The 24,498-nt window shown below is 41.5% G+C and overlaps 1 protein-coding gene across 1 annotated transcript; it reads left to right on the top strand.

Annotated features, from left to right (window-relative positions):
- Positions 1 to 541: 541 nt before the first annotated feature.
- LOC124263560 (protein transport protein sec31-like) lies at positions 542 to 22,684 on the top strand. The gene is made up of 8 exons (XM_046698221.1): positions 542 to 673; positions 4,023 to 4,205; positions 11,353 to 11,412; positions 11,829 to 11,954; positions 14,409 to 14,538; positions 15,890 to 15,990; positions 18,749 to 18,931; positions 20,675 to 22,684. The coding sequence occupies exons 2-8, from the start codon at positions 4,023 to 4,025 to the stop codon at positions 20,714 to 20,716; spliced, it is 825 nt and encodes a 274-aa protein (XP_046554177.1). The 5' UTR covers positions 542 to 673; the 3' UTR covers positions 20,717 to 22,684.
- The last annotated feature ends 1,814 nt before the right edge of the window (positions 22,685 to 24,498 follow it).

Genomic DNA, 24,498 nt, shown 5'->3' with positions numbered 1-24,498 from the left:
ACCCGTTTTCGCCAAAGGGGAAGAGATCGTTTCATTTGCAGATGGGCATGCTTTACATACAATGAACACTGACCTTCTAGGGTGGTATTTGATTAGATATAGATGTAAAAACATTTTCGGGCCGACAGAAATGTTTATCGGGATTGACTGAAGAAGTTATGCGTCTTAAATCCTGTTTCGTTTAACGATTCCTCTATTAGACGTAACGTTGGTCAGCCACGTTCACAGGCCGCTCGTCTTCCTGGGTTTTAAGCGATTTACTTGTAAGAAAGTGATTATGGTACGCGTTTGTGTGGCTTCTGTTTGATCAGTATTATCATGAGTGTATGTTGCATTAATTAATTGTACGCATGGTTTACGATAATGGATTTATTAGCCAATAATATATAGTTGGCCTGCCCCGGCCCGAGTTTTAGGCCATCCCTCATTTGACCCCATCCCTCATTTGACAACGTGGCTGTGTTCTGCAAACTGCGATTCAGCAAAACGTGTTCTCGTTCAAAGGAAAAGATCGCTCCAACACATTCTTCTACACCGTGACAAAAGGACTCGCTTGGCTGTGCCAGCTCTCAAAACGCAGTGAAAAGAGCTGTACAAGACGGAAGTGTAAGAAAGACGTGATAATCCGTCATTCTTATTACGAGAATAATTCGTGATTAACACTTCGTGAAAGGTGAGTGTTTCCATTACTTTCTCTAAATTCTGTGTTTGGTGATTAGAACCGTGAAACTTGTTGGGGCAAAGGGTCTGTCTTAAAAATGAGATCGAATGGCAGAACTGTGTCTGTTTTGAAGTGTGTAGGACGACCGGGAGTGTTCCCTCCTGCTAAAGTTGAACAGCTTTGAAATTGAAATCTGTACTGTATATTCTTGGGTAACGATGAGTGGTATTTTTGTTTGTCTAATAAAACCTCCCCACCTTCCATCCATGAGTAAAAACTACGAAGTCCATGTAATCTTTCGTCGCCATAGAAATCATGATACACATGTATTGATAATTCGGACGGCATCTCTCAGCAATGCAAATATTTCGTGTGTACACACAGAAACAGGTCAAGTGATCTCAGGCCAGTTAGTGATACGACAGGTATGAGAAACATGGAGCCACAGGTAAAAAGTGATTAGATTGTGATCGGGGTCACGTCAGGACTGACATGGTCACAAGTCCATTCGTCTGACTGTGAGACGATTAGGATTAGGCGCTTTCTCCCCATGTTTAGTTAGGTGTGAATATAACTCGTCCTTAGTGACCTGTTGACTGGTTGGGTGGTTTCAATCATGTCTACATATGTAGTTTCTGTGTTTTAGGTATCGCAGTGTGATCACAGGTTAACATTCTCTAAAGGCATTTAGAAGTTGATGTAGTCATACAAGACAAATCTTATGGATAACAACTTCTTGATTTATTTTTCACAACGTTTCTGGGCTAGTTCTTGCCCTTTCATCAGGTGGATAAGAATACCAGACACATAGGGATAACAACTTCTTGATTTATTTTTCACAACTAGTTCTTGCCCAGAAACGTGAAAAATAAATAAAGCAATTATTATCCATAAGATTTGTCTTGTATTATCAAAGGTTACTAGAAAACTATTGTTTTTTGGTGGGGGGTCTAAAAAAAAATATGTTGTGGTCCCGATTACCCGACCGACCCTTGAATTCTGGTGCTGATCCTATTTTTTGTAACTTACGTTGTACATAAATTTTAGGGGGGTGGGGGTGGGTCATTCACATTGTACATGCTTGTCCATAAAAATTATCATCACACACGCACGCACACACACACACACCACATAAATTATGGAGGGTCCCTAATCAGGTCTGGAGTAGACAAAGTATATGTTGAAATTATTAGAAATGTCCTTTAATGCTGGTTAATGACACGTTCAACTGGGTCCAGGATCGGATGGTCAGGCTCGCTGACTTGGTTGACACATGTCATCAGTTTCCAATTGCATAGATAAATGCTTATGCTGTTGATCACTGGATTGTCTGGTCCAGACTCGATTATTTACAGACCGCCGCCATATAGCTGGAATATTGCGGAGTGCGGCGTTAGACTAAACTCACTCACTCACTCAACTGGTCATTGCTCCAGACAGCCTAGGACAAGCAAACTCATGACCAGTTAAAGTATGATCCCAATAGTATAGATCGATGCTCATGCTGTTGATCACTGGATTATCTGATCCAAACTGGATTATTTACAGAACGTCACTATCTAGCTGGAATATTGCTGGGTGCATTGTTAAACTAAAAAAAAAGATTAAATGACACAAACTGAATTATTTAGTAATATTTACTGAATGATTATTCCAACCTTTGCTAACTGGAATACTCATTCACCTTTCATTGATGGATTCTGTTGATCTGTACTGTCCTGGTGACTGTCAATCATGACTTAGTCCTCTGCACACCAGATCAATCATCAGCTGATAATATGTCCCAGCAGGTAGATAAGGAAATGTTACCATGGCAACCGTGGACTGAAACTGGGAGAAAAAGAGAGAGACACAGCAGTTGTCATATCACCGACTGTGGGGCTCTCTCCAGCTGTGTCTTCATTGTCCTCGTCCTGACTTCCTTTGTTCTTTCGTCCTTTGTTCTTTCTTCCTTTGTTCTTTATACACATCATTCAGGATGAGGAGGGGCGGTGGGGTAGCCTAGTGGTTAAAGCGTTCGCTCGTCATGCCGAAGACCCGAGTTCGATTCCCCACATAGGTACAAAGTGTGAAGCCCATTTCTGGTGTCCCCGGCCGTGATATTGCTGGAATATTGCTAAAAAGCGGCGTAAAACCATATGCACTCACTCAGGTTGAGGACAGTGAGAAGAAGTAAATCTCCTTTAATCAGCATGTTAAGAAGTTCACAAAACAAAGTCATAATATACAGTAGTTTTGGTGTCGATTCCAATCACTTGTTTGATAACGATGTGAGAATCTGCTCCAAACCGTGGTTCATGTCGTTTCCTTACTTGGTAGGGTTAGTGGGGTAGCCTTGTGGTTAAAGCATTCACTTGTCATGCTGAAGACCTGGGTTCGATTCTCCAGATGGGTACAATGTGTGAAGCCCATTTCTGGTGTCCACCTACCGTGATATTGCTGGAATATTGCTAAAAGCAGCGTAAAAATTAACTCACTCCTTATTTAGTACAACAACTTCTATGACTCTCAAAGAAGTCTTTATGTGCGGGTTTTGAAACTCCTTGTGTAATTGTACCAATGTCATGGCTTGTATCTTAAAGTTGATCAAGTTCCTGGTGCCTAGGCAGTATATTCAGAGATCATATTCTTTTCTTGTCATGACCTATATGATGTTGAAGCCAATGGGATCTGCAGGGTAAGCCTAGTGGTTAAAGTGTTCACTTGTCATGCCGAAGACCGGGTTTGATTCCCCACATGGGTACGATGTGTGAAGCCCATTTGTGGTGTATGTGATATTGCTTGAATATTGCTGAAAGAGACTTCAAAAGCTTCTGGTTGAGTGGTGTTGTGTAAGAGTTGAAATTTGGATTTAAAATTTGTTTAACTTTAATTTTAGTGTTACATGCACTGGGATGTTGCTAAACAGTTAAGCGTCATCTAGCTTTCCCTGCTGTCCAGGGTACTGTTATCTGTGAAGTGCAATACACCTTCACAATACAGACACAACAGATGGGGTGAAACAGTATACTGCAGTATAAGTAGAACCGCAGTATTTTGCCTTTGGTTCGGTACACCGTAATGCAATCCAAAGTCTCGATTTCATAGTGTCATTTTATGACCTTTTTATATCTTTTTAAACCTTCCCTAAAATGTCTAGAAATTGAATCATTTTGTCAAGTCTATCCAAAGGCCTTGTACTGCAGTACGTACTGTACCGAGGTAAGAGCATACCGTTTCACCCCTCAACAACAGTTGTAACTATATTGGGAAATTTGAAAATGCAATTTGTGAGTTTTTACCGATATTTGCTGCAGACTTGGGTCCAGTATTAAAAACCCTGATTGGCCGCGCCATTCACTTGTCGCATCTTGTGTTTCAGATGGCAGGCAAACAGCCCTACCCCCCTCCTGGAAATTATCCTCCACCCCCTGCCGCTGGCTACCCACAGGGACCACCACCAGGTTATCAAGCCCCACCCCCAGGCTACCAGGCTCCACCCCCCGGCTACCAGGCTCCACCTCCAAGCTACCAGGCTCCACCCCCATACCAGCCCCAGGCAGCAGTAAGTATGTTCAGAATGTAAGGTGGATCATGTGTTGAATTGTCCAGATTCCATGGCTCGGGTCGACCTTGTTCAGATGCCATTAGTGTCCCCTCACAGTGTTCTATATCATATCTAACAGTGATGAGAGGACATAACAACGTATGGTACGGGTTTACAACTTCTTTATTATTTACAACACAATGTTTCTAGGCTACCTCTTTAACTTCATGAGGTGAATGATTTTAATACCCATCAAGCACTGATGAGGTGAGGTGAGGTGAAATTGGGTTTAACGTCGTGCTTGAGAATATTTCGCTCATATGACGACATGCATGCGTGTGTATGTGTATGTGCGGCAGCTTGTACTAGCCCAGACTGAAGCTGGTTTTATAGTGCTAGCCCACTGAGATACCATGCCACAGTGAAGCATGAATACCCCACTCAGACACATTATACTGACTCCGAGCCGACAAGTCCTTGTTGTACCCATTAATGCCGAACGCCAGGCAGGGACCAACAAGTACCACATTTTAATGTCTTTTGGTATGACACGGTCGGGGATCGAACCCACGACCTTCCGTTCTCCGGGCGGACGCTCTAACCACTACACCACGGAGGCGGTCAAGCACTGATGAGAGTGGTCATGCCTTCAGTCTCTGGTTGGCTCCATCCATTATTTACCATATTTACCAATATCTGCCAATATGTGGTGCTGTGTGGTCCTATGTGTAGAGCTCAGGTCACAAATCAGTTGAAGTTAAGCAACGTTGAGCTCGGACAATCCTTGAATGGGTGACAGTGTTTGACAAAGTGACACCTGAGAGTTTCTAGGACTTCAGTCCTGCACCACAACGAAGCACATGTGATACCTGTGGTCTCACCTTAGGCAAGTGAGTTTGTTCAAAATTGCCAATGTTCACCCAGCAGAAAACGAGTACACGGTGAAATAAGTTGTGAGATGATTAACCTTCTTGCACCTAACAGGCACCTCGTTCCCCGGTCGCATCATACCAAAAGACATTAAAATGTGGTACTTGTTGGTCTCTCTCTGGCGCTCGGCATTAATGGGTACAACAAGGACTGGTCGGCTCCGAGTCAGTATAATGTGTCTGAGCGGGGTATTCATGCTTCACTGCGGCATGGTATCTCAGTGAGCTAGCACTATAAAACCAGCTTCAGTCTGGGCTAGTACAAGCAGCCGCACATACACATGCATGCACGTCGTCATATCAGCGAAATATTCTCAAGTACGACGTAAAACCCAATTTCACCTCACCTCACCTAACACTAGTAACAGGCACCTTTGGTTATCCGGCGTAATAATTATCAGATTGTGCGTTTTGAGCAGGATATCTAGCCTGGAAAAGGCGCGTTATAAATATTCTCATTATTATTAATATTTACAGTGTGTACCAATGTTTATCATTACTTGTCATTTTTTACCTTGTTTATCATTATTTGACAATATTTACCATGTTTACCAGTGTTTTTCAATATTTGTAAATATTTACCGTGTTTAGCAATGTTAATCAATGTTTACTAAAACTTGTCAAGGCAGACTTTAAGCTGAAATGTTACTGTCTGCACTTAAGGCCACATTCATCCATTATCTGGGGCGGTGGGGTAGCCTAATGGTTAAAGCGTTGGCTCATCAGCCGAAGACCCGGGTTCGAATCCCCACATGGGTACAATGTGTGAAGCCCATTTCTGATGTCACCAACCATGATGTTGTTGGAATATTGCTAAAAGCAGCGTAAAACTCAGTCAGTCAGTCAGTCAGTCATCCATTATCTTGATGCATGCTTGTCCCAGGGGACGACTAACGGGTTATGGAGGTCAGGCTCGCTGACTTAGTTCATTCATGTCATCATGTCCAATTTGTGGACTAGAATAGATTGATAATAAAGATGTCAATCACTGGCTTGTCTGGTCCAGATTCGATTATTTACAGACCACCGTCATTTAGCTAAAACATTGCTGAGTGTGGTGTAAAACAACAAACATTATGTACATTGCTGTTGTAGTCTAGTTTCTAAGGGTGTAACGATGCATCGAACTATCGATTGATCGCGATTGTGAGCCCCCCGATAGTACTTTATCGATAGGTGTATGATATGACGATCCAATGCATTGATAGTTGCATCAACTATCCATGCTATCGCTTTAATTTGTTTTATAAATAACGGTAACTTGAAAACATGTTCTGTCCTACAGTCCTACCCACGATTGGGATTAATATCTATTTGTTGTATTAAGCGACAGCATTTTGCAGTGATATAAGGGGCGTAGAGTTACCCAATCCCCTCGCATTTTTGCAGTGATATAAGGGGCATGTAGAGTTACCCAATCCCCTCAATCCCCAATGCACAGTATTTTGCAGTGATATAAGGGGCATGTAGAGTTACACAACCCCTCGCAGTATTTCAGTACTTTGCAGTGATATAAGGGGCATGTAGAGTTACACAATCCTCCAACCCCTCACGACAGTATTTCTCAGTGATATAAGGGGCATGTAGAGTTTCACAACCCCATCGTGATATAAGGGGCATGACAGTATTTCTCAGTGATATAAGGGGCATGTAGAGTTACACAACCCCATCGCGACAGTATTTCTCAGTGATATAAGGGCGACAGTGTAGTGTTACACACAACCCCCTCATGACAGTATTTCTCAGTGATATAAAGGATGTACGAGTCACAACCTCCAGTGATATAAGCCAATGTAGAGTTTCACAGCATATTTCAGTATTTCTCAGATTCTGACTTGCCCATGTTGTATGAGACTGTTAAAACTGAGGTCAGGAATGACCTTTCCAGTGCTGAGAATGTTTCACTCACAACTGATGGATGGACTAGCAGACTCTTAAAACTGCACATGTGGACAGACTCTTGTTTCTAAAGAAGAATTGGAAAGTTGGAAACCAAGATGAAAAATGAACTATTATCTGCCTTCATCACACTATTTGAGTAAAATCAGAGTTAATGTGAAATATTGCCATTTGCTAAATATGTTAACCTATCTTTCAACTTGAGTCACCAAGTTATCTGCTGACAGGTTTATTTGTGATATTTCTTGATACTTTCATAGTGACAAAAGATTATTGTCTTCTTCAAATTAGTTGAGTCTGTTGACTGTTCAGTGCATTGGATATATTGTTTCATCTTCATGTTGTTAAAACTAAAACATATCTACCTATCAACTGTTTAATTTTCAACCTTTACACACAGTAAGTGTTTTCTACTGAAACAGAAAGGTGACCATTTGTCAAAAATGTGACAGAGCCAGTATTTATTCTTTATTTTGTATGTTGTTTTACATACAAAGTTGCGAGGATCAAAGAGTCTGCAAACCACAGTTTTGTAATAAATAGTATTGAATCCTGTGTGAATGTGGTGGCTTGTTGTGGAATGTTTTAATACTAAGTCATGTTCGTGAAGAAGTCATCATGACAACTTGACCAATTCTGACCTGAAAGTTATAAAGAATAAACAACTGAATACATTTGATGGTTTAAGTAGTTTAATGTAGAAGAAGTTGGTAGAAAATGGCAATTTATCTGACATTTGAATTTTGTCTGGACTGTCGCAATAGTTATCGCAATAGTAGCATGCAAAAGTCTTATCAACATCGCAATAGTAGCTTGCAATAGACTATCAACATCGCAATAGTAGCTTGCAATAGACTATCAACATCGCAATAGTAGCATGCAAAAGTCTATCAACATCGCAATAGTAGCATGCAATAGACTATCAACATCGCAATAGTAGCATGCAAAAGTCTATCAACATCGCAATAGTAGCTTGCAATAGACTATCAACATCGCAATAGTAGCATGCAAAAGTCTTATCAACATCGCAATAGTAGCTTGCAATAGACTATCAACATCGCAATAGTAGCATGCAATAGACTATCAACATCGCAATAGTAGCTTGCAATAGACTATCAACATCGCAATAGTAGCTTGCAATAGACTATCAACATCGCAATAGTAGCTTGCAATAGACTATCAACATCGCAATAGTAGCATGCAATAGTCTATCGACATCACAATAGTAGCATGCAATAGACTATCAACATCGCAATAGTAGCTTGCAATAGACTATCAACATCGCAATAGTAGCATGCAATAGACTATCAACATCGCAATAGTAGCATGCAAAAGTCTATCAACATCGCAATAGTAGCTTGCAATAGACTATCGACATCGGAATAGTAGCATGCAAAAGACTATCAACATCGCAATAGTAGCATGCAATAGACTATCGACATCGCAATAGTAGCATGCAATAGACTATCAACATCGCAATAGTAGCATGCAAAAGTCTATCAACATCGCAATAGTAGCATGCAATAGACTATCAACATCGCAATAGTAGCTTGCAATAGACTATCGACATCGGAATAGTAGCATGCAAAAGACTATCAACATCGCAATAGTAGCATGCAATAGACTATCGACATCGCAATAGTAGCATGCAATAGACTATCAACATCGCAATAGTAGCATGCAAAAGTCTATCAACATCGCAATAGTAGCATGCAATAGTATCATCGCAATAGACTATCAACATCGCAATAGTAGCATGCAATAGACTATCAACATCGCAATAGTAGCATGCAAAAGTCTATCAACATCGCAATAGTAGCTTGCAATAGACTATCAACATCGCAATAGTAGCATGCAATAGACTGTCGACATCACAGTAGTAGCATGCAATAGACTATCAACATCGCAATAGTAGCATGCAAAAGTCTATCAACATCGCAATAGTAGCTTGCAATAGACTATCAACATCGCAATAGTAGCATGCAATAGACTATCTACATCGGAATAGTAGCTTGCAATAGACTATCGACATCGCAATAGTAGCATGCAAAAGTCTATCAACATCGCAATAGTAGCTTGCAATAGACTATCAACATCGCAATAGTAGCATGCAATAGTCTATCAACATCGCAATAGTAGCTTGCAATAGACTATCGACATCGCAATAGTAGCATGCAAAAGTCTATCAACATCGCAATAGTAGCTTGCAATAGACTATCAACATCGCAATAGTAGCATGCAATAGACTATCTACATCGCAATAGTAGCATGCAATAGACTATCGACATCGCAATAGTAGCATGCAATAGACTATCAACATCGCAATAGTAGCATGCAATAGACTATCAACATCGCAATAGTAGCATGCAATAGACTATCGACATCGCAATAGTAGCATGCAATAGACTATCGACATCACAATAGTAGCATGTCTATCAACATCGCAATAGTAGCATGCAATAGACTATCGACATCGCAATAGTAGCATGCAATAGACTATCGACATCGCAATAGTAGCATGCAATAGACTATCGACATCGCAATAGTAGCATGCAATAGACTATCGACATCACAATAGTAGCATGCAATAGACTATCGACATCGGAATAGTAGCTTGCAATAGACTATCGACATCACAATAGTAGCATGCAATAGACTATCGACATCGCAATAGTAGCATGCAATAGACTATCAACATCGCAATAGTAGCATGCAATAGACTATCAACATCGCAATAGTAGCATGCAATAGACTATCAACATCGCAATAGTATCTTGCAATAGACTATCGACATCACAATAGTAGCATGCAATAGACTATCAACATCGCAATAGTAGCTTGCAATAGACTATCAACATCGCAATAGTAGCATGCAATAGACTATCGACATCGCAATAGTAGCATGCAATAGACTATCAACATCGCAATAGTAGCATGCAAAAGTCTATCAACATCGCAATAGTAGCATGCAAAAGTCTATCAACATCGCAATAGTAGCATGCAATAGACTATCGACATCACAGTAGTAGCATGCAATAGACTATCGACATCACAATAGTAGCTTGCAATAGACTATCGACATCGCAATAGTAGCTTGCAATAGATTATCAACATCGCAATAGCTTGCAATGGACTATCGACATCACAATAGTAGCTTGCAATTGACTATCGACATCGCAATAGTTCTTTAGACCTCAATAGTCACCCCTACAAGTTTCTAATCGGCCTTCAAGTTGTTATGTTTGTTCATGTTGTTAGAGGGACAGTAGGGTAGCCTTGTGGTTAAAGTGTTGGCTTGTCACGCCGAAGACCCAGGTTTGATTCCCTACATGGGTACAATGGGTAAAGCCCATTTCTGGCGTCCCCGCTGTGATATTGCTGGAATATTGCTAAAAGCAGCATAAACCCAACTCACTCAGTCATGTTGTTAGACATTTTCTATCAGACATATTTATAACAGGACACTGGAACTATCCTTCAGGAATTACAAATTTGAGTCAAAATGCTGGAAAGTGGGAGACTGGACATTGTTTTAAAGACTTGTTGTGAAACATTCAAGCCATGATATTTTAGAGAGTTCCCCTGATGCTACCTCCTAACTAAGGTGTCAGGTGTCAGGTGTCATTAGATCTACCGGTAATATGCAATTTTAATCAAATTATTTAAAGGCACAGTGTCACACATATTCAACAATATCTAGGCCTATATTATATATATTAGGGCATATGCACTCACTTTATCTTCCTATTGATGCAATAAAAGACTTGTTATTGTTATTCTTGACGACTTGCCTGAAATTGATAACTGAACCTTCGAGGCAGACAGCTTCCAAACAGAGAACACTTGCCATATATGGAATGTAAACAATTGCTCCGTACATCGAAAACTGTCGCACGCGCAGAGTGTTGTTGATGTTTGCGAACTAATTTTAATCACAAGTTGAACGTAGGATATTTGTAAAGACTGCTCCAGGGGACATAACTCTATTCGCTTGAAATAATGTTTGGCCAGTAGTGGGCGCGAGAGTCGATTTAATGCAGCGTTGCATTAATTCATTCGAACTTTCAAATTTAATCTTGTTATCTAAATACGTAATTTTGTTTGGAATACATTTTATGCTACCTTCCCTGAGGAGGGCTGATAGTTGGTATTATTGAGAGAAGTGCATTATTATTTTTTCAGAGAAGTGTGTTGTGACATTGTGCCTTTAACTAAACAAATTATCCTTAGAAACTGATCATTTTTCCCAAAAGGGCTGTGGCAGTTAAGAGATTACTGGGAGCAATTGACATTTCACCAGTTCCTTTTTCATGGTAACAAAATGTGTATATTTACAGGGTCACCATACTGTCATCGTGCAGCAAGCTCCCCAGAAGACCGTGGTGCAGAAACCCTCTGTAAGTTGATTCCCCCAATCTGTGCGTGGCCTCTCAAATGTTACGTTTGGCGACTTTCATTAATGAAGAGGTTGCTGAGATCTGCCACAGGTCTAAACTTTGATGTAATGATTTCAAGTATCTATCCATTTTCTATCTCACTGGCTAGCTATTCTCGAAATGTTCGTAGCCCTACGAACTTCCTAAGCCCATTCTTAACACACTGGCTACGATCAAAGTTAAGAATTCTTAGGGCTACGAACGTTTCGAGAATAAGGGACCTGGTCTTCAGAACTTGACTTTATGTCTTTTATGAGGTCAAGATGTTGTTTGAGAGAGGACTGTTAGGGTCTTTCATGAGGTCAAGATATATGACTGTCGTATTGTTTGAGAGAGGCCTGTTCAGGTTAAGATGTGTAACTGTTGTATTGTTTCAGAGAGGCCTTTTCGGGTCGTTCATGAAGGAGGTCGACCTCTTGGCCAAACAGGCGGGACGGGAGATTGACTACTGTACTGGCAAGGTCAACCAAGCAGTGGACCAGACATCAAGTAATCCTGTGCTGGTAAGAGTTGCTATGGAAAGAAATCAAGGGTTAACTAATGTCATTACTTCTGACCCGAGAGTGAGTGAGTGAGTGAGTTTTATGCCACTTTTAGCAATATATCAGTCCTTCCTGGATTCCGCGACAAATTTTAAGAATTCCACAGCAAATTTAAATAAATCCTGCATCCCATTTTTCAAAATTCTGCAAAAAATTCTGCAGTTAAAGACTTGAAAACACACACAAACTAATGCAATTTCATCTTCAGAAAGAATGATTTTGTGGACATGATTGCAGTGTCAGATTCAAATAATATTATTGTAAGGTGCTGACGAAAAAATTACCTTATGAATAATTAATGTTTATTCGTGAATATTTTGAAATTATCGTTATAATAAATGTCTCAGTTCGTTTTTGTGTAACCAATCATACTTTTGACATTTACCCCTACTTTTCGTTTCAATTGATAGTAAAAAGAAAAATTCCGTGGCAGAAAAATGGCAAATTCTGCAGGTATTCTGCATGAAAATGCTTTTTCCGTGGACCATACTTTTTATTTATTCTTTATTCTGCAATCGCGGAATCCAGGAAGGACTGATATATATATCAAGACTGGGGGACACCAGAAATGGACGTCACACGTTGAAGCCATTTGGGAAGTCAAACCCGGGTATTCCGTATGACAAGCAACACTTTAACCGTCCCACTACTGACCTGATCTGTTTTAGTATGCGTATGTCATGGGTCATTTTAAAGACTGTAACCTGGAAATGGAAAAACAATAATTGCCTTTTGAATTATAGTTAAATCACGCAGAGCCAATACAAAGCCATGGTTGTTGCTGGGTTTCACTGAGACAGTTAGGCGGTGGGGTAGCCTAGTGGTTAAAGTGTTTGCTTGTCACATCCGAAGACCTGGGTTCGATTCCCCATATGGGTACAATACGCCCATATCTGGTGTCCACCAGTCGTGATATTATGATATTGCAGGACTATTGTGACTACTGAGACAGTGACCTGTGTTTGCTGGAGGTTGTTTGTTGCTTAATGTCGCTGACAACTATAGTCCGTTTGGCTCAAAAGCAGACCGATGAATTTCAATCTAGCTCGAAAACTAATAAACATAACATACTCAATGAAACACTGATCATAATCAAAACATCATACCAACTCTGTGAGGTTTTTTCAGAATTTTTGTCCTAAAAATAATAAAGTTGTTTAACAAACTATCATTAAAATATTGACACAGTTCACTGTTTGTTACGAGGGAGGAGTGCAGAGAATGGGACAGCCAGGTGTTCGAGAAGCAAGTTCACAGACAAAGTTATTTATTCATTAACCTGTGCTGTGCCGTCTCCATCCGTCTATACATAGTGGGGCGGTGGGGTAGCCTAGTGGTCAAAGTGAACGCTTGTCATGTCGAAGACCGGGGTTCGATTCCCCACATGGGTACAATGTGTGAAACCCATTTCTGGTGTCCCTCGCTGTGATATTGCTGGAATATTGCTAAAAGTGGCGTGAAAAAAACCTCACTCACTCAGGTACATAGTAGCATTCTGTAAACATCGTAAATATAATCAAGTCCGGACCAGACAATCCAATGATCAACAGCATGAGCATCACTCTACACAACTGATAAACAATGACATAATGATTCGATGATAAGTCAGTGGTACCTGACCACCGGATCCCGTTAGTCGCCTCTTTACAATAAGCATCAATTCTAACCCGGATCTTCACGTTTCCCTTACAATTCTATATCTTGTCAGAAATGTAACCTATTCCTGAAAACGAAGGAAAATTTTATCTTGAGTTTTCTGACGCATTCCAAGCTGTGTATTAGTGGTGGTCCAATTGATTGAAATAATCGAAGATTGGTTGTAATGACTAAACGACCAAGCAATCGATCACATTTTGTCATAATCGAACACAAACAATTTTGGAACACTTGTTTGCATTGACAATATTTATCACAAGGTTGGTTTTGTTTATTGCGTTTCATAAGCACTACAAGCTTGTTCCAAGTCATGATTAAAATTTATCTTGAAGACTCCAGGAAATTTATATTCCTAACATATTAGTCATCCTTTAAAGACATGTTTTTTTCTTTATTTTGTGTTCATTAACAAACATAACCAGGACAATTTGATAAATGACGCAAACCCACTATTTTCGATGATTGATCGGTTGTAATGAACCAGTCATCAATTATAAGATTTTAACCAATTCCCAACACTACTGTGTATCATAGGCTTTGTTGCCATGTGAGTGATTTAAATCTTTCAGTAAAATGTCAAATTGAAATGAGAATTTGAGAAAGAGTATTCTCATCATGCTAACCTTATGTTCTCACAGGAATATGTATTGACATGCTTAATGTTTCTTTTATTTCTATTGGTGACAGAAGACTTTGAGAAAAAGAATTCCGTAAACCTAATTCTTACTTTAAGTGGGTCGTTAATATTGGTTGTTGTAGAACTACTTCCAGACTGGAAACGTGGTACAGTTGATATCGCGGGGGAGCGGCAAAAGTCTGCAGATAGTGGCGACCCCTGGTGGTCAGCTGGTAGTGGACGGATGCGGCCCGACTGACCACCAACAACACAGTGAGTCACAGAGTTACCGCTTCAAGAACGTACCAGGAATTGGTTGAACTATTTATAGTATACTAATAGGGATACAACAGGGCTCCAGATAATTTTTCAGGATCAGGAGTACGTACTCCTTGTTTATTCAATATAGGAGTACTGGAAAACCTCAAGAGTACATTTAGAGTACTGAATGGAAATTAATGGCATATCAGTAATCTTGTGTTTCGTTTCAGTATGCACCACAACATTGCTACTCTTGTGTAAACAGGTCAATAAACAATAAAACAATACTTTTTCAGATAAATACGTCTGTAAATGACCGTACACCATTGCTGTGGTGCGTATCTGCTACGCTTTCTAAATTATTTCCTACCGTATCGTGCATATTTTTTATCTGTACATACGCCGATACGGCCCTTATCTGGAGCCCTGTACAAAATATGATTAACTGTCATTATATATCGGAACAAGGTGATTGAGTATGTGGCTGAGTGAGTGGATGAGTGTCTGGGTGGGTGAGTGTGTGATTGAGTGTGAGTAAGTGGTTTGATGGGTGTGTAGTGAGTGGGTGGTAGTGGTGGGAGTGTGTGTGTGTGGGTAAGTAGGTAGTGAGTGGATGCCTATGTAGTGGATAGATGGGTGGGTGTGTGAATGGGGGGCTATGTGGGTAGGTGAGTGAGTGGATGGATGGGTGTGTGGATGGGGGGCTATGTAGGTGGGTGAGTGAGTGAGTGGATGGATGGGTGTGTGGATGGGGGGCTATGAAGGTGGGTGGATGTATGGGTGTGTGGATGGGGGTCTATGTGGGTGGGTGGGTGAGTGAATGGATGGGTGGATGGAGGGCTATGTTGGTGGGTGAGTGAGTGGATGGGGGCTATGTGGGTGGGTGAGTGAATGGATATATGGGTGTGTGGATGGGGGGCTATGTTGGTGTGTGGATGGATGGATGGATGGGGGGCTATGTGGGTTGGTGAGTGAGTGGATGGGTGTGTATGTAGGTAGGTAGGTAGGTAGTGAGTGGATGTCTAAGTGGATGGGTGAGTGAGTGTGTGGACGGGGGTGGGTGAGTGAGTGGATGCGTGGGTGAGTGAGTGAGTGGAGGGGAGGGTATGTGGTTGGGTGAGTGAGGAAGAAATGAAGTGAGTGAGTTTTCCCGCCACTTTAGCAATATTCCATGGGACACAGGAATTGGGCTTTACACATTGTACCCAAAAGGTGATTCGAACCCAAGTCTTCAGTGTGACAAACTCTTTAAGCAAACACTTTAACCACTAGGCTAGACCATCACTTCCCCCGCACCACCCCACCACCCCAGTAATCAGTGGGGCTAGTTACGTCTCACCAGGTAATGTCGTTGTGTCTTCAGCACTGTGGACTGTCGTCAATGAAGGAAGTAACCAAGTGCGTCTCCACAACAACAACAACTACTTGACCATCGTCAACAACAACACAACTCTCGTCACCATGGTAACCCTTTTAGTTATGACAGATTTTATTCATACATATTTTCGTATCATCCACATTAGTATCTATTTTTATACCTATTTTCACATGATAAGTGGTAATGGACCAGTTATAAAGTTTGATGTTGGATAAAATCCTCACTCTTTATGTTTAGGGATAGGGGTTAAGAGCCCCATCTGACAGAATCAGGGTGCCGTTCCACTAACCGATCTTAGCCCTACGCCAATCGTAAACCCCTAAAATCCCAACCTTAGCGTGACTTTACGATCGGCATACCGTTCCACTAACCAATCTTACCCATGTCAATCGTAAAGTTAAGATCCAAAGTCTAAGTTGCTCGTGACCAACTTAGGATCGCTAAAATCAATCGTAGAGAAACCAAAATTCTGGCTTTCCTATTCTATGTGAAAAATAAGAGCGAGCATTTCACCGTGAGCGTCCCCAACAACCCCCCATGAAATGAATTTGTATATTTCTGTGATGTAAACAAACACTGCTCTGAAGCCTTACAAATGTCAGGCCAGTCTGACCACTGTCGTCATGGGAACACAGCCTAGGGAGTCGGTGTAATACATTTGTACAACAATATTGCAACGTCATGGTTAAGAATAGGGACAGGTTATGAAGTGAACAATGTTCTGAAACAAAAAGATACAAATTTGTTTGATTTCATGTGTGCTTATTTGGTGGGGGATTCTAAAGGCAGGCCACATGTTTTTGAAGTTAATGTCAGATAAGCTATCCCCAGATAGCAAAGAATGGTACCCATTCACTGCTAGGTGAACAGTCACATGACCATCTCTTCCCACTGGGTACCCATTCACTGTTAGGTGAACAGTCACATGACCATCTCTTCCCACCGGGTACCCATTCACTGTTGGGTGAACAGTCACATGACCAGCTCTTCCCACCGGATACCCATTCACTGTTAGGTGAACAGTCACATGACCATCTCTTCCCACTGGGTACCCATTCACTGTTAGTTGAACAGTCACATAACCATCTCTTCCCACTGGGTACCCGTTCATTGCTCCGTGATCAGTCACATGACCATCTCAACCCAACGGATACCCATTCACTGTTAGGTGAACAGTCACATGACCATCTCTTCCCACCGGGTACCCATTCACTATTAGATGAACACTCACATGACCATCTCTTCCTATCAAGTACCCATTCACTGTTAGGTGAACAGTCACTTGACCATCTCTTCCCACCGGGTACCCATTCACTGCTAGGTGAACAGTCACATGACCATCTCTTCCCACCGGGTACCCATTCACTGCTAGGTGATCAGTCACATGACCATCTCTTCCCACCGGGTACCCATTCACTATTAGATGAACAGTCACATGACCATCTCTTCCTATCAAGTACCCATTTACTGCTAGGTGAACAGTCACATCACCATCTCTTCCCACCGGGTACCCATTCACTGCTAGGTGAACAGTTACATGACCATCTCTTCCCACTGGATACCAATTCACTGCTAGGTGAACAGTCACATGACCATCTCTTCCCACTGGGTACCCATTCACTGTTAGGTGATCAGTCACATGACCATCTCTTCCCACCGGGTATCCATTCATTTGCTAGGTGAACAGTCACATGACATCTCTTCCTATCAAGTACCCATTCACTGCTAGGTGAACAGTCACATGACCATCTCTTCCCACTGGGTACCCATTCACTGCTAGGTGATCAGTCACATGACCATCTCTTTCTACTTGATACCTATTCACTATTAGATGAACAGTCACATGACCATCTCTTCCTATCAAGAACCCATTCACTGTTAGGTGAACAGTCACTTGACCATCTCTTCCCACCGGGTACCCATTCACTGCTAGGTGATCAGTCACATGACCATCTCTTCCCACCGGGTACCGATTCACTATTAGGTGAACAGTCACATAACCATCTCTTCCCACTGGGTACCCGTTCATTGCTAGGTGATCAGTCACATGACCATCTCAACCCAACGGATACCCATTCACTGTTAGGTGAACAGTCACTTGACCATCTCTTCCCACCGGGTACCCATTCACTGCTAGGTGATCAGTCACATGACCATCTCTTCCCACGGGGTACCCATTCACTATTAGATGAACAGTCACATGACCATCTCTTCCTATCAAGTACCCATTTACTGCTAGGTGAACAGTCACATCACCATCTCTTCCCACTGGGTACCCATTCACTGCTAGGTGAACAGTCACATGACCATCTCTTCCCACTGGGTACCCATTCACTGCTAGGTGAACAGTCACATGACCATCTCTTCCCACTGGATACCAATTCACTGCTAGGTGAACAGTCACATGACCATCTCTTCCCACTGGGTACCCATTCACTGCTAGGTGAACAGTCACATGACATCTCTTCCTATCAAGTACCCATTCACTGCTAGGTGAACAGTCACATGACCATCTCTTCCCACTGGGTACCCATTCACTGCTAGGTGATCAGTCACATGACCATCTCTTTCTACTTGATACCTATTCACTGTTAGGTGAACAGTCACATGACCATCTCTTCCCACTGGGTACCCATTCACTGCTAGGTGATCAGTCACATGACCATCTCATCCTACCATTGTATCCATTCACTGCTGGGTGACCAGTAACATAACATATCTTCACACCGGGTACCCATTTACTGTGAGGTGAACACTCACATGACTATCTTTTCCAATCGAGTACCCATTCACTGCAAGGTGAACAGTCACATGACCATCTCATCCTATTGTTGACTATTGCAGCCCCCAGGAAGTGTACATGGAGTGGAGACAAAACTCCAGCTGGGCGTCGTCTTCTCTCAGTACATCATCCTACAGTCTGTGAAGGACCCACTGTGTAGTGTGGGAGTACTCCCAACAGGGCAGGTCAAGGATGCCAGAGCTACTGGTAGAGACAGCAGTGCACAGTTTGGAGTTCGACTTGTCGTAAGTACTGTATCTCTGTATATTGGACTTGAAGGCTTATTTTCTTACGCATTTTCCTTTTGGAGATGAACATGTTTTTGTCCCCAACCGCAACAAACAACGGGGGACTAAGTATTCATCAGTGTGTCCGTACGTATGTACATACATCCTGTTCCTTGTTAACACGATATCTCATGAACTGTTGTATCCAATGTCTTCAATTTTGATGACAGCCTACGCCTGGGGATTACAGAGATGCCAACCACTCCGATTTTGGCAGAGTTACTCTGATTTTCAATACAAAATCGGTTCTCCGATTTCTCTTTAAAAAACTCTAGTCATGACTCCGTTTTCCTTAGATTCAGGTTTAGCATCTCTGGGATTATGCAGACTCCAGTCGATTTGGGTGACCTTGACCATATTTTCAAGGTCACCTGGACACTTTGACCACTTTTCAAACTCTTGTTAAGTAATATTTGAGTGTACTTCCACCATGCATCATATCATTGTGTCCTGAACATTTTCCTACCAGTCTGAATTGGTGAAGTGAAAGCCCAGTGATTAACTTGTTTGATGGTCATGGTCAGTTTAACTTTGAAGTTCCGGGTTACACTTGATCGTCAGCAACCTACATACAACAGAAGTTCCCTAAATGATGGGTGGAGGGTGCGACATGAGACATGCATGCGGTGTCCAGATTCACATGCTGATCTGCAACCACGACAGTACGCCAAAAACATACTCCACCCGTGAAGATCCGGGTTAGAGTTGATCTTCAGCAACCCATGCTTGTCGGAAGAGGCAACTAACGGGATCGGGTGGTCTGGCTATCTGAAATGGTTGGCGCATGTCATTGTATCCCAATTGTGTAGATTGATGCTCATGCTGTTGATCACTGGATTGTCTGGTCTAGATTGAAGTATTTACAGACCGCTGGAACATTACTGAGTGCAGCATTAAACAACAAACAAACACAAATAATTGCCAGGTCTGGGTTTGTGTCTCTGATTGGGTAGAGTGCATGAAGCCTCTTTGTAGTTCCCCCTGCTTTAATCTTGCTGGACTGACGGTGGGGTAGCCTAGTGGTTAAAGTGTTCACTTGTCACGCCGAAGACCCAGGTTCGATTCCCCACATGGGTAAAATCTGTGAAGCCCATTTCTGATGTCCCCTGTCATGATATTGCTGGAATTTTGCTTAAAGCAGCATAAAACTAAACTCACTCACTCACTCAAAAGAAGATTGCTGAAAGCAACATGAATCGAACTCCACTTGACCCCTTGACCACTGTCTCACACTCACTCTAGTGGTAGGAATCAGAAACCAAATCCACTATCGATTAGCGGAGGACTTGTGGTGAATGATTATCAATTATAATCGAAATATATACATTTTTAATGTAATCACCAATTTAAGGGGTTTTCCCCAGTTGTTTTCTAATTAATGTTTTTTGTAACTAATACTGTCATGCAATGAAATGCACGCATGCAAGAAAGACACTGGAACTGTAATTAAACAATAAAAGTGGTTAAAATTTTACAATGTGCATAGCTTTACGCTGTTGAGCGCATGTTTGTTCGTGAATAGTCGTCAAATTTAATGGTTAGTTTACTTCATTCAAGTGTGTTATGCTAAAACAACAAAATTGTGTTTTTCAATCGATAATTATTTTTTATCCTTCTTTCGATTGATTTTTTATTATTTTCGATCATCGGAACACCACTAACTCACTCCACTTATATATATGACCTCTCTTTCTGTTTCAGTATACTCCATACGGGCAACAAGTGACAACAGTCAAGAAGTAGTTATCTCCCTTTGGAGAAGAGTTATCTCCCATGTCCAACACTATGGTACAGAAGTTAGAGGCTTTGAACCAGGAATACTCCAGAATATTGACTGTAGAATATCTTGTATAATGAGATATCTTTCTGAAATAAGAAATCATTCTTATGTGATATTGACAATCGGTGTATAGGTTTTTTTGCAAAACAGTTTTAGCTGATAACATTTGCATATGTGCTACATCTTTTCAAAGATGTCGGATTTTGTGCAATCATATTGACCTATAACTCTATATTTCAGGGGTGAAATCTTGCATCTTCTGTTAAATGAGGTTATTAAATTTGACAATGAGAAAAATGAAATATTTGAATATTCATGAAACGAAGAATATTCTTTTGGTGATGTTTGCAAGGCAATCATGTACCTCTTCCGTGGGCTGTTTTCTTCTGGAAAAAATATATAATATACAGAAAAGATTACAGGACCTTTGTGTTATCTTGGCCAGATATTTCATAGTTTGTACTGGTGCTTACAAAGATTGCAAACAGATAGGTTAGACATTAAGGGGGTCTGGTTGTCCTGTCACTGGTGATTCTAGGGATGTCCCAAATGTTTTAATTTAGGGCTATGACAAGGATGCCTCGACTTTCATGCTTATTTTCCAACTCTGACCCAGTTTGTCGTGTTCCAGATCTGATGAATGTTTTAGCCAATAGGGCAGTTGGGTAGCCTAGAGGATGAAGCGTTCGCTTGTCACACCAAATACCCGGGTTCGATTCTTCATGGGTACAACATGTGAAACCCATTTCTGGTGTCCCCTGCCTTATGTTGCTGGATGTTTCTAAATTCACTCACTCTTAGCCAAGAGCAAATATCCTGAAGTACACACATGAGGCATATCTGTTGTCTTGTATCTTTCTCTGTACGTCAGAATTTTGAGTAACCATCCTTCTGAGTTTACTGTTGTTTTGGACTTCACAGTTAAGAAAATAATTCTTGTTCTGTACATATGATTGTACGCACATCGGATTGTTATACTGTTGAATTTGAAAAGTTGATATTAATCATTATTATGCTAACCTTTTGTGCTTCTAGGACAGGTATGTTCAAATTTTATTGGATTTATTGTTAAATTTTTTTAAAAAGATTTCTGTTAGAACAGAAAAACTAGAGGCATTGGTAGTAAAATGTATGTTGTCTTTTTGATGCATTGCATGTATAAAAAGCTTAACCAGTGTCTGAAGCATGATCTGTTATGTTGCTGGCTATTGAATGTTGACAAGCTGATAAATTATTTATGAAAACTATTTGCTGTTCCTGTTTTACACTTTGTCAAGACCAGTGTGTCAGTATGAAAATATTGATATTTTTAGGATTGATAATAATTGCCCCAAAGTACAATAATTTGGAAAATAGAGTAGTATTTGAAATAATATGCCAGTTATAATTTAGGCCAATCAAATTGCTCCATTCAGTTATATTAGCCAATCAGTGCTTGTTTTTTTTGAGTGCTGAGTGCAAACAAAACAGTGATGTGTGCACATTATCCTCTGAAGGGATGTTTATATGAAGTCATTTTATGTTTTAAGAACATTTTTATGTGCACACAGAAATGAAATGTATTTCATTGTTTCAAGTATTATTAGAGAATTTTTTGGCCACAGAAGATCTTTATAGAGACATAAGGACCTACCATTGAATGTTGGGAATAGACTAATGATGTGTCTCTGAATTCATAAAATTGTGATAGAATCAAATAATATTTTTTTGATTGAAAGGGAGCCCAGTGAGATAGGAGATTCAGAACCTGAGGAAATCTAGACTTGCTTCATGTAGAGCTTTAGCATGGCAGGGTGGGCTAGGCAGTAGGGAATATAAAGTGGTTCTGGGACTGTGAGACAGTCTATACAGTAGACGGTCATGGAATATTTCATAATAATTATTGTTAAAAAGTTTGCTTAATTTAGGGCTTTAGCATTACAGAAAGGGCAGAAGGGAAACTCATGTGGTTCCGGGACTGTAAACCAGACCTTGTTCAAAATTGCTGAGATTTTTGTTTGAGACAGGATATTTTTCAGACAGAGCAAGTCAGGAGTAGTACAAGCAGCCACAGCCATAGCCACACCCACAATCACAGACACACCCACACCTTCAACCCCCAACCACAACCACAACCACACCATCAGGCTCAGGCACAGACACACCCACACCTTCAACCCCCAACCACACCCACACCTTCAACCCCCAACCACAACCACACCATCAGGCTCAGGCACAGACACACCCACACCTTCAACCCACAACCACAACCACACCATCAGGCTCAGGCACAGACACACCCACACCTTCAACCCCCAACCACACCCACACCTTCAACCCCCAACCACACCCACACCTTCAACCCCCAACCACAATCACAGACACACCCACACCTTCAGCCCCCAACCACAACCACAACCACACCATCAGGCTCAGGCACAGACACACCCACACCTTCAACCCCCAACCACACCCACACCTTCAACCCCCAACCACACCTACACCTTCAACCCCAAACCACACCCACAATCACAGACACACCCACACCTTCAACCCCCAACCACACCCACAATCACAGACACACCCACACCTTCAACCCCCAACCACACCCACACCCAAAATCACAGACACACCCACACCTTCAACCCACACCCACACCCACACCCACACCCACACCCACACCCACAATCACAATCACAATCACAGTCACACCCACACCCACACCCACACGTCAGCTGTGAAAGCGCAATTATCTTGGGTGTGGTTAAACCTTATTCCGCAATATATTAGTTTGTTGTTGAAAACATGAATAATCTAATGGTATGTTATAGGGTTAGGTTTAAAGAATTGTTATATTTTTCAGCATGTGTGCTTTGTTTTGTCTGCACTTTTGAAATGTTTTATCTTGTGATTGACCCAGTGCCTTGTATACAGTTCCTGTCTGTGAACATTCAAAAATGGTCAAGTTTACTTTTTTATGTATATGGATATCTTTTGTTTCAAGGAAAATAAACAAATCTTCTAAAATCATGTGTTTTGACTCATGGCATGCTTTGTCATATCATCCAGAGACAGGGTTCTTTATCCCTGCATTTAGGGGGGCTGGAGTAGCCTAGTTGTGTTGGCTCCTCACGCCGAAGACCCGGGTTCGATTCCCAACATGGGTACAATGTGTGAAGCCCATTTCTGGTGTCCCCCACCGTGATATTGCTGGAATATTGCTAACAGCGGGGTAAGGTCATACTGAGTCACTGTCCCTGCATCTACATGACCACATTTAGCTATCTAAATCTCACCTGTCTGTTTTTTAAAGTTTGTTTGTTTTGTTTGTTGTTTAATGCGACCTCGGGCCGCCTCCGTGGTGTAGTGGTTAGAGCGTCCGCCCGGAGAGCGGAAGGTCACGGGTTCGATCCCCGGTTGCGTCATACCAAAAGACGTTAAAATATGGTACTTGTTGGTCACTGTCTGGCACTCGGCATTAATGGGTACAACAAGGACTGGTCGGCTCGGAGTCAGTATAATGTGTCTGAGTGGGGTTTTTATGCTTGGTATTTCGGTGAGCTAGCACTATAAAACCAGCTTCAGTCTGGGCTAGTACAAGCAGCCGCACATACACATACACACGCATGCATGTCGTCATATGAGCGAAATATTCTCAAGCAAGACGTTAAACCCAATTTCACCTCACCTTACCTTAATGCGACCTCGGCAATATGCCATTTGTAATGCGGCAGTCTGTAAATAATTGAATCTGGACCAAATGACC

This window comes from Haliotis rubra, unplaced genomic scaffold (assembly GCF_003918875.1).
Source record: "Haliotis rubra isolate DU_JTF1 unplaced genomic scaffold, ASM391887v1 Scf89, whole genome shotgun sequence".
Classification (NCBI taxonomy): domain Eukaryota; kingdom Metazoa; phylum Mollusca; class Gastropoda; order Lepetellida; family Haliotidae; genus Haliotis; species Haliotis rubra.
The sequence above is the reverse complement of the archived record's forward strand: the minus strand, read 5'-3'. Positions and strand labels throughout refer to the sequence as shown.

Bases quoted from the DNA above. Each gene is read 5' to 3' on its own strand.
- LOC124263560 (XM_046698221.1), top strand. From the start codon at position 4,023: ATGGCAGGCAAACAGCCCTACCCCCCTCCTGGAAATTATCCTCCACCC. The intron at 4,206-11,352 runs GTAAGTATGTTC...GTATATTTACAG, and splicing joins CATACCAGCCCCAGGCAGCA to GGTCACCATACTGTCATCGT. The intron at 15,991-18,748 runs GTAACCCTTTTA...TGACTATTGCAG, and splicing joins ACACAACTCTCGTCACCATG to CCCCCAGGAAGTGTACATGG.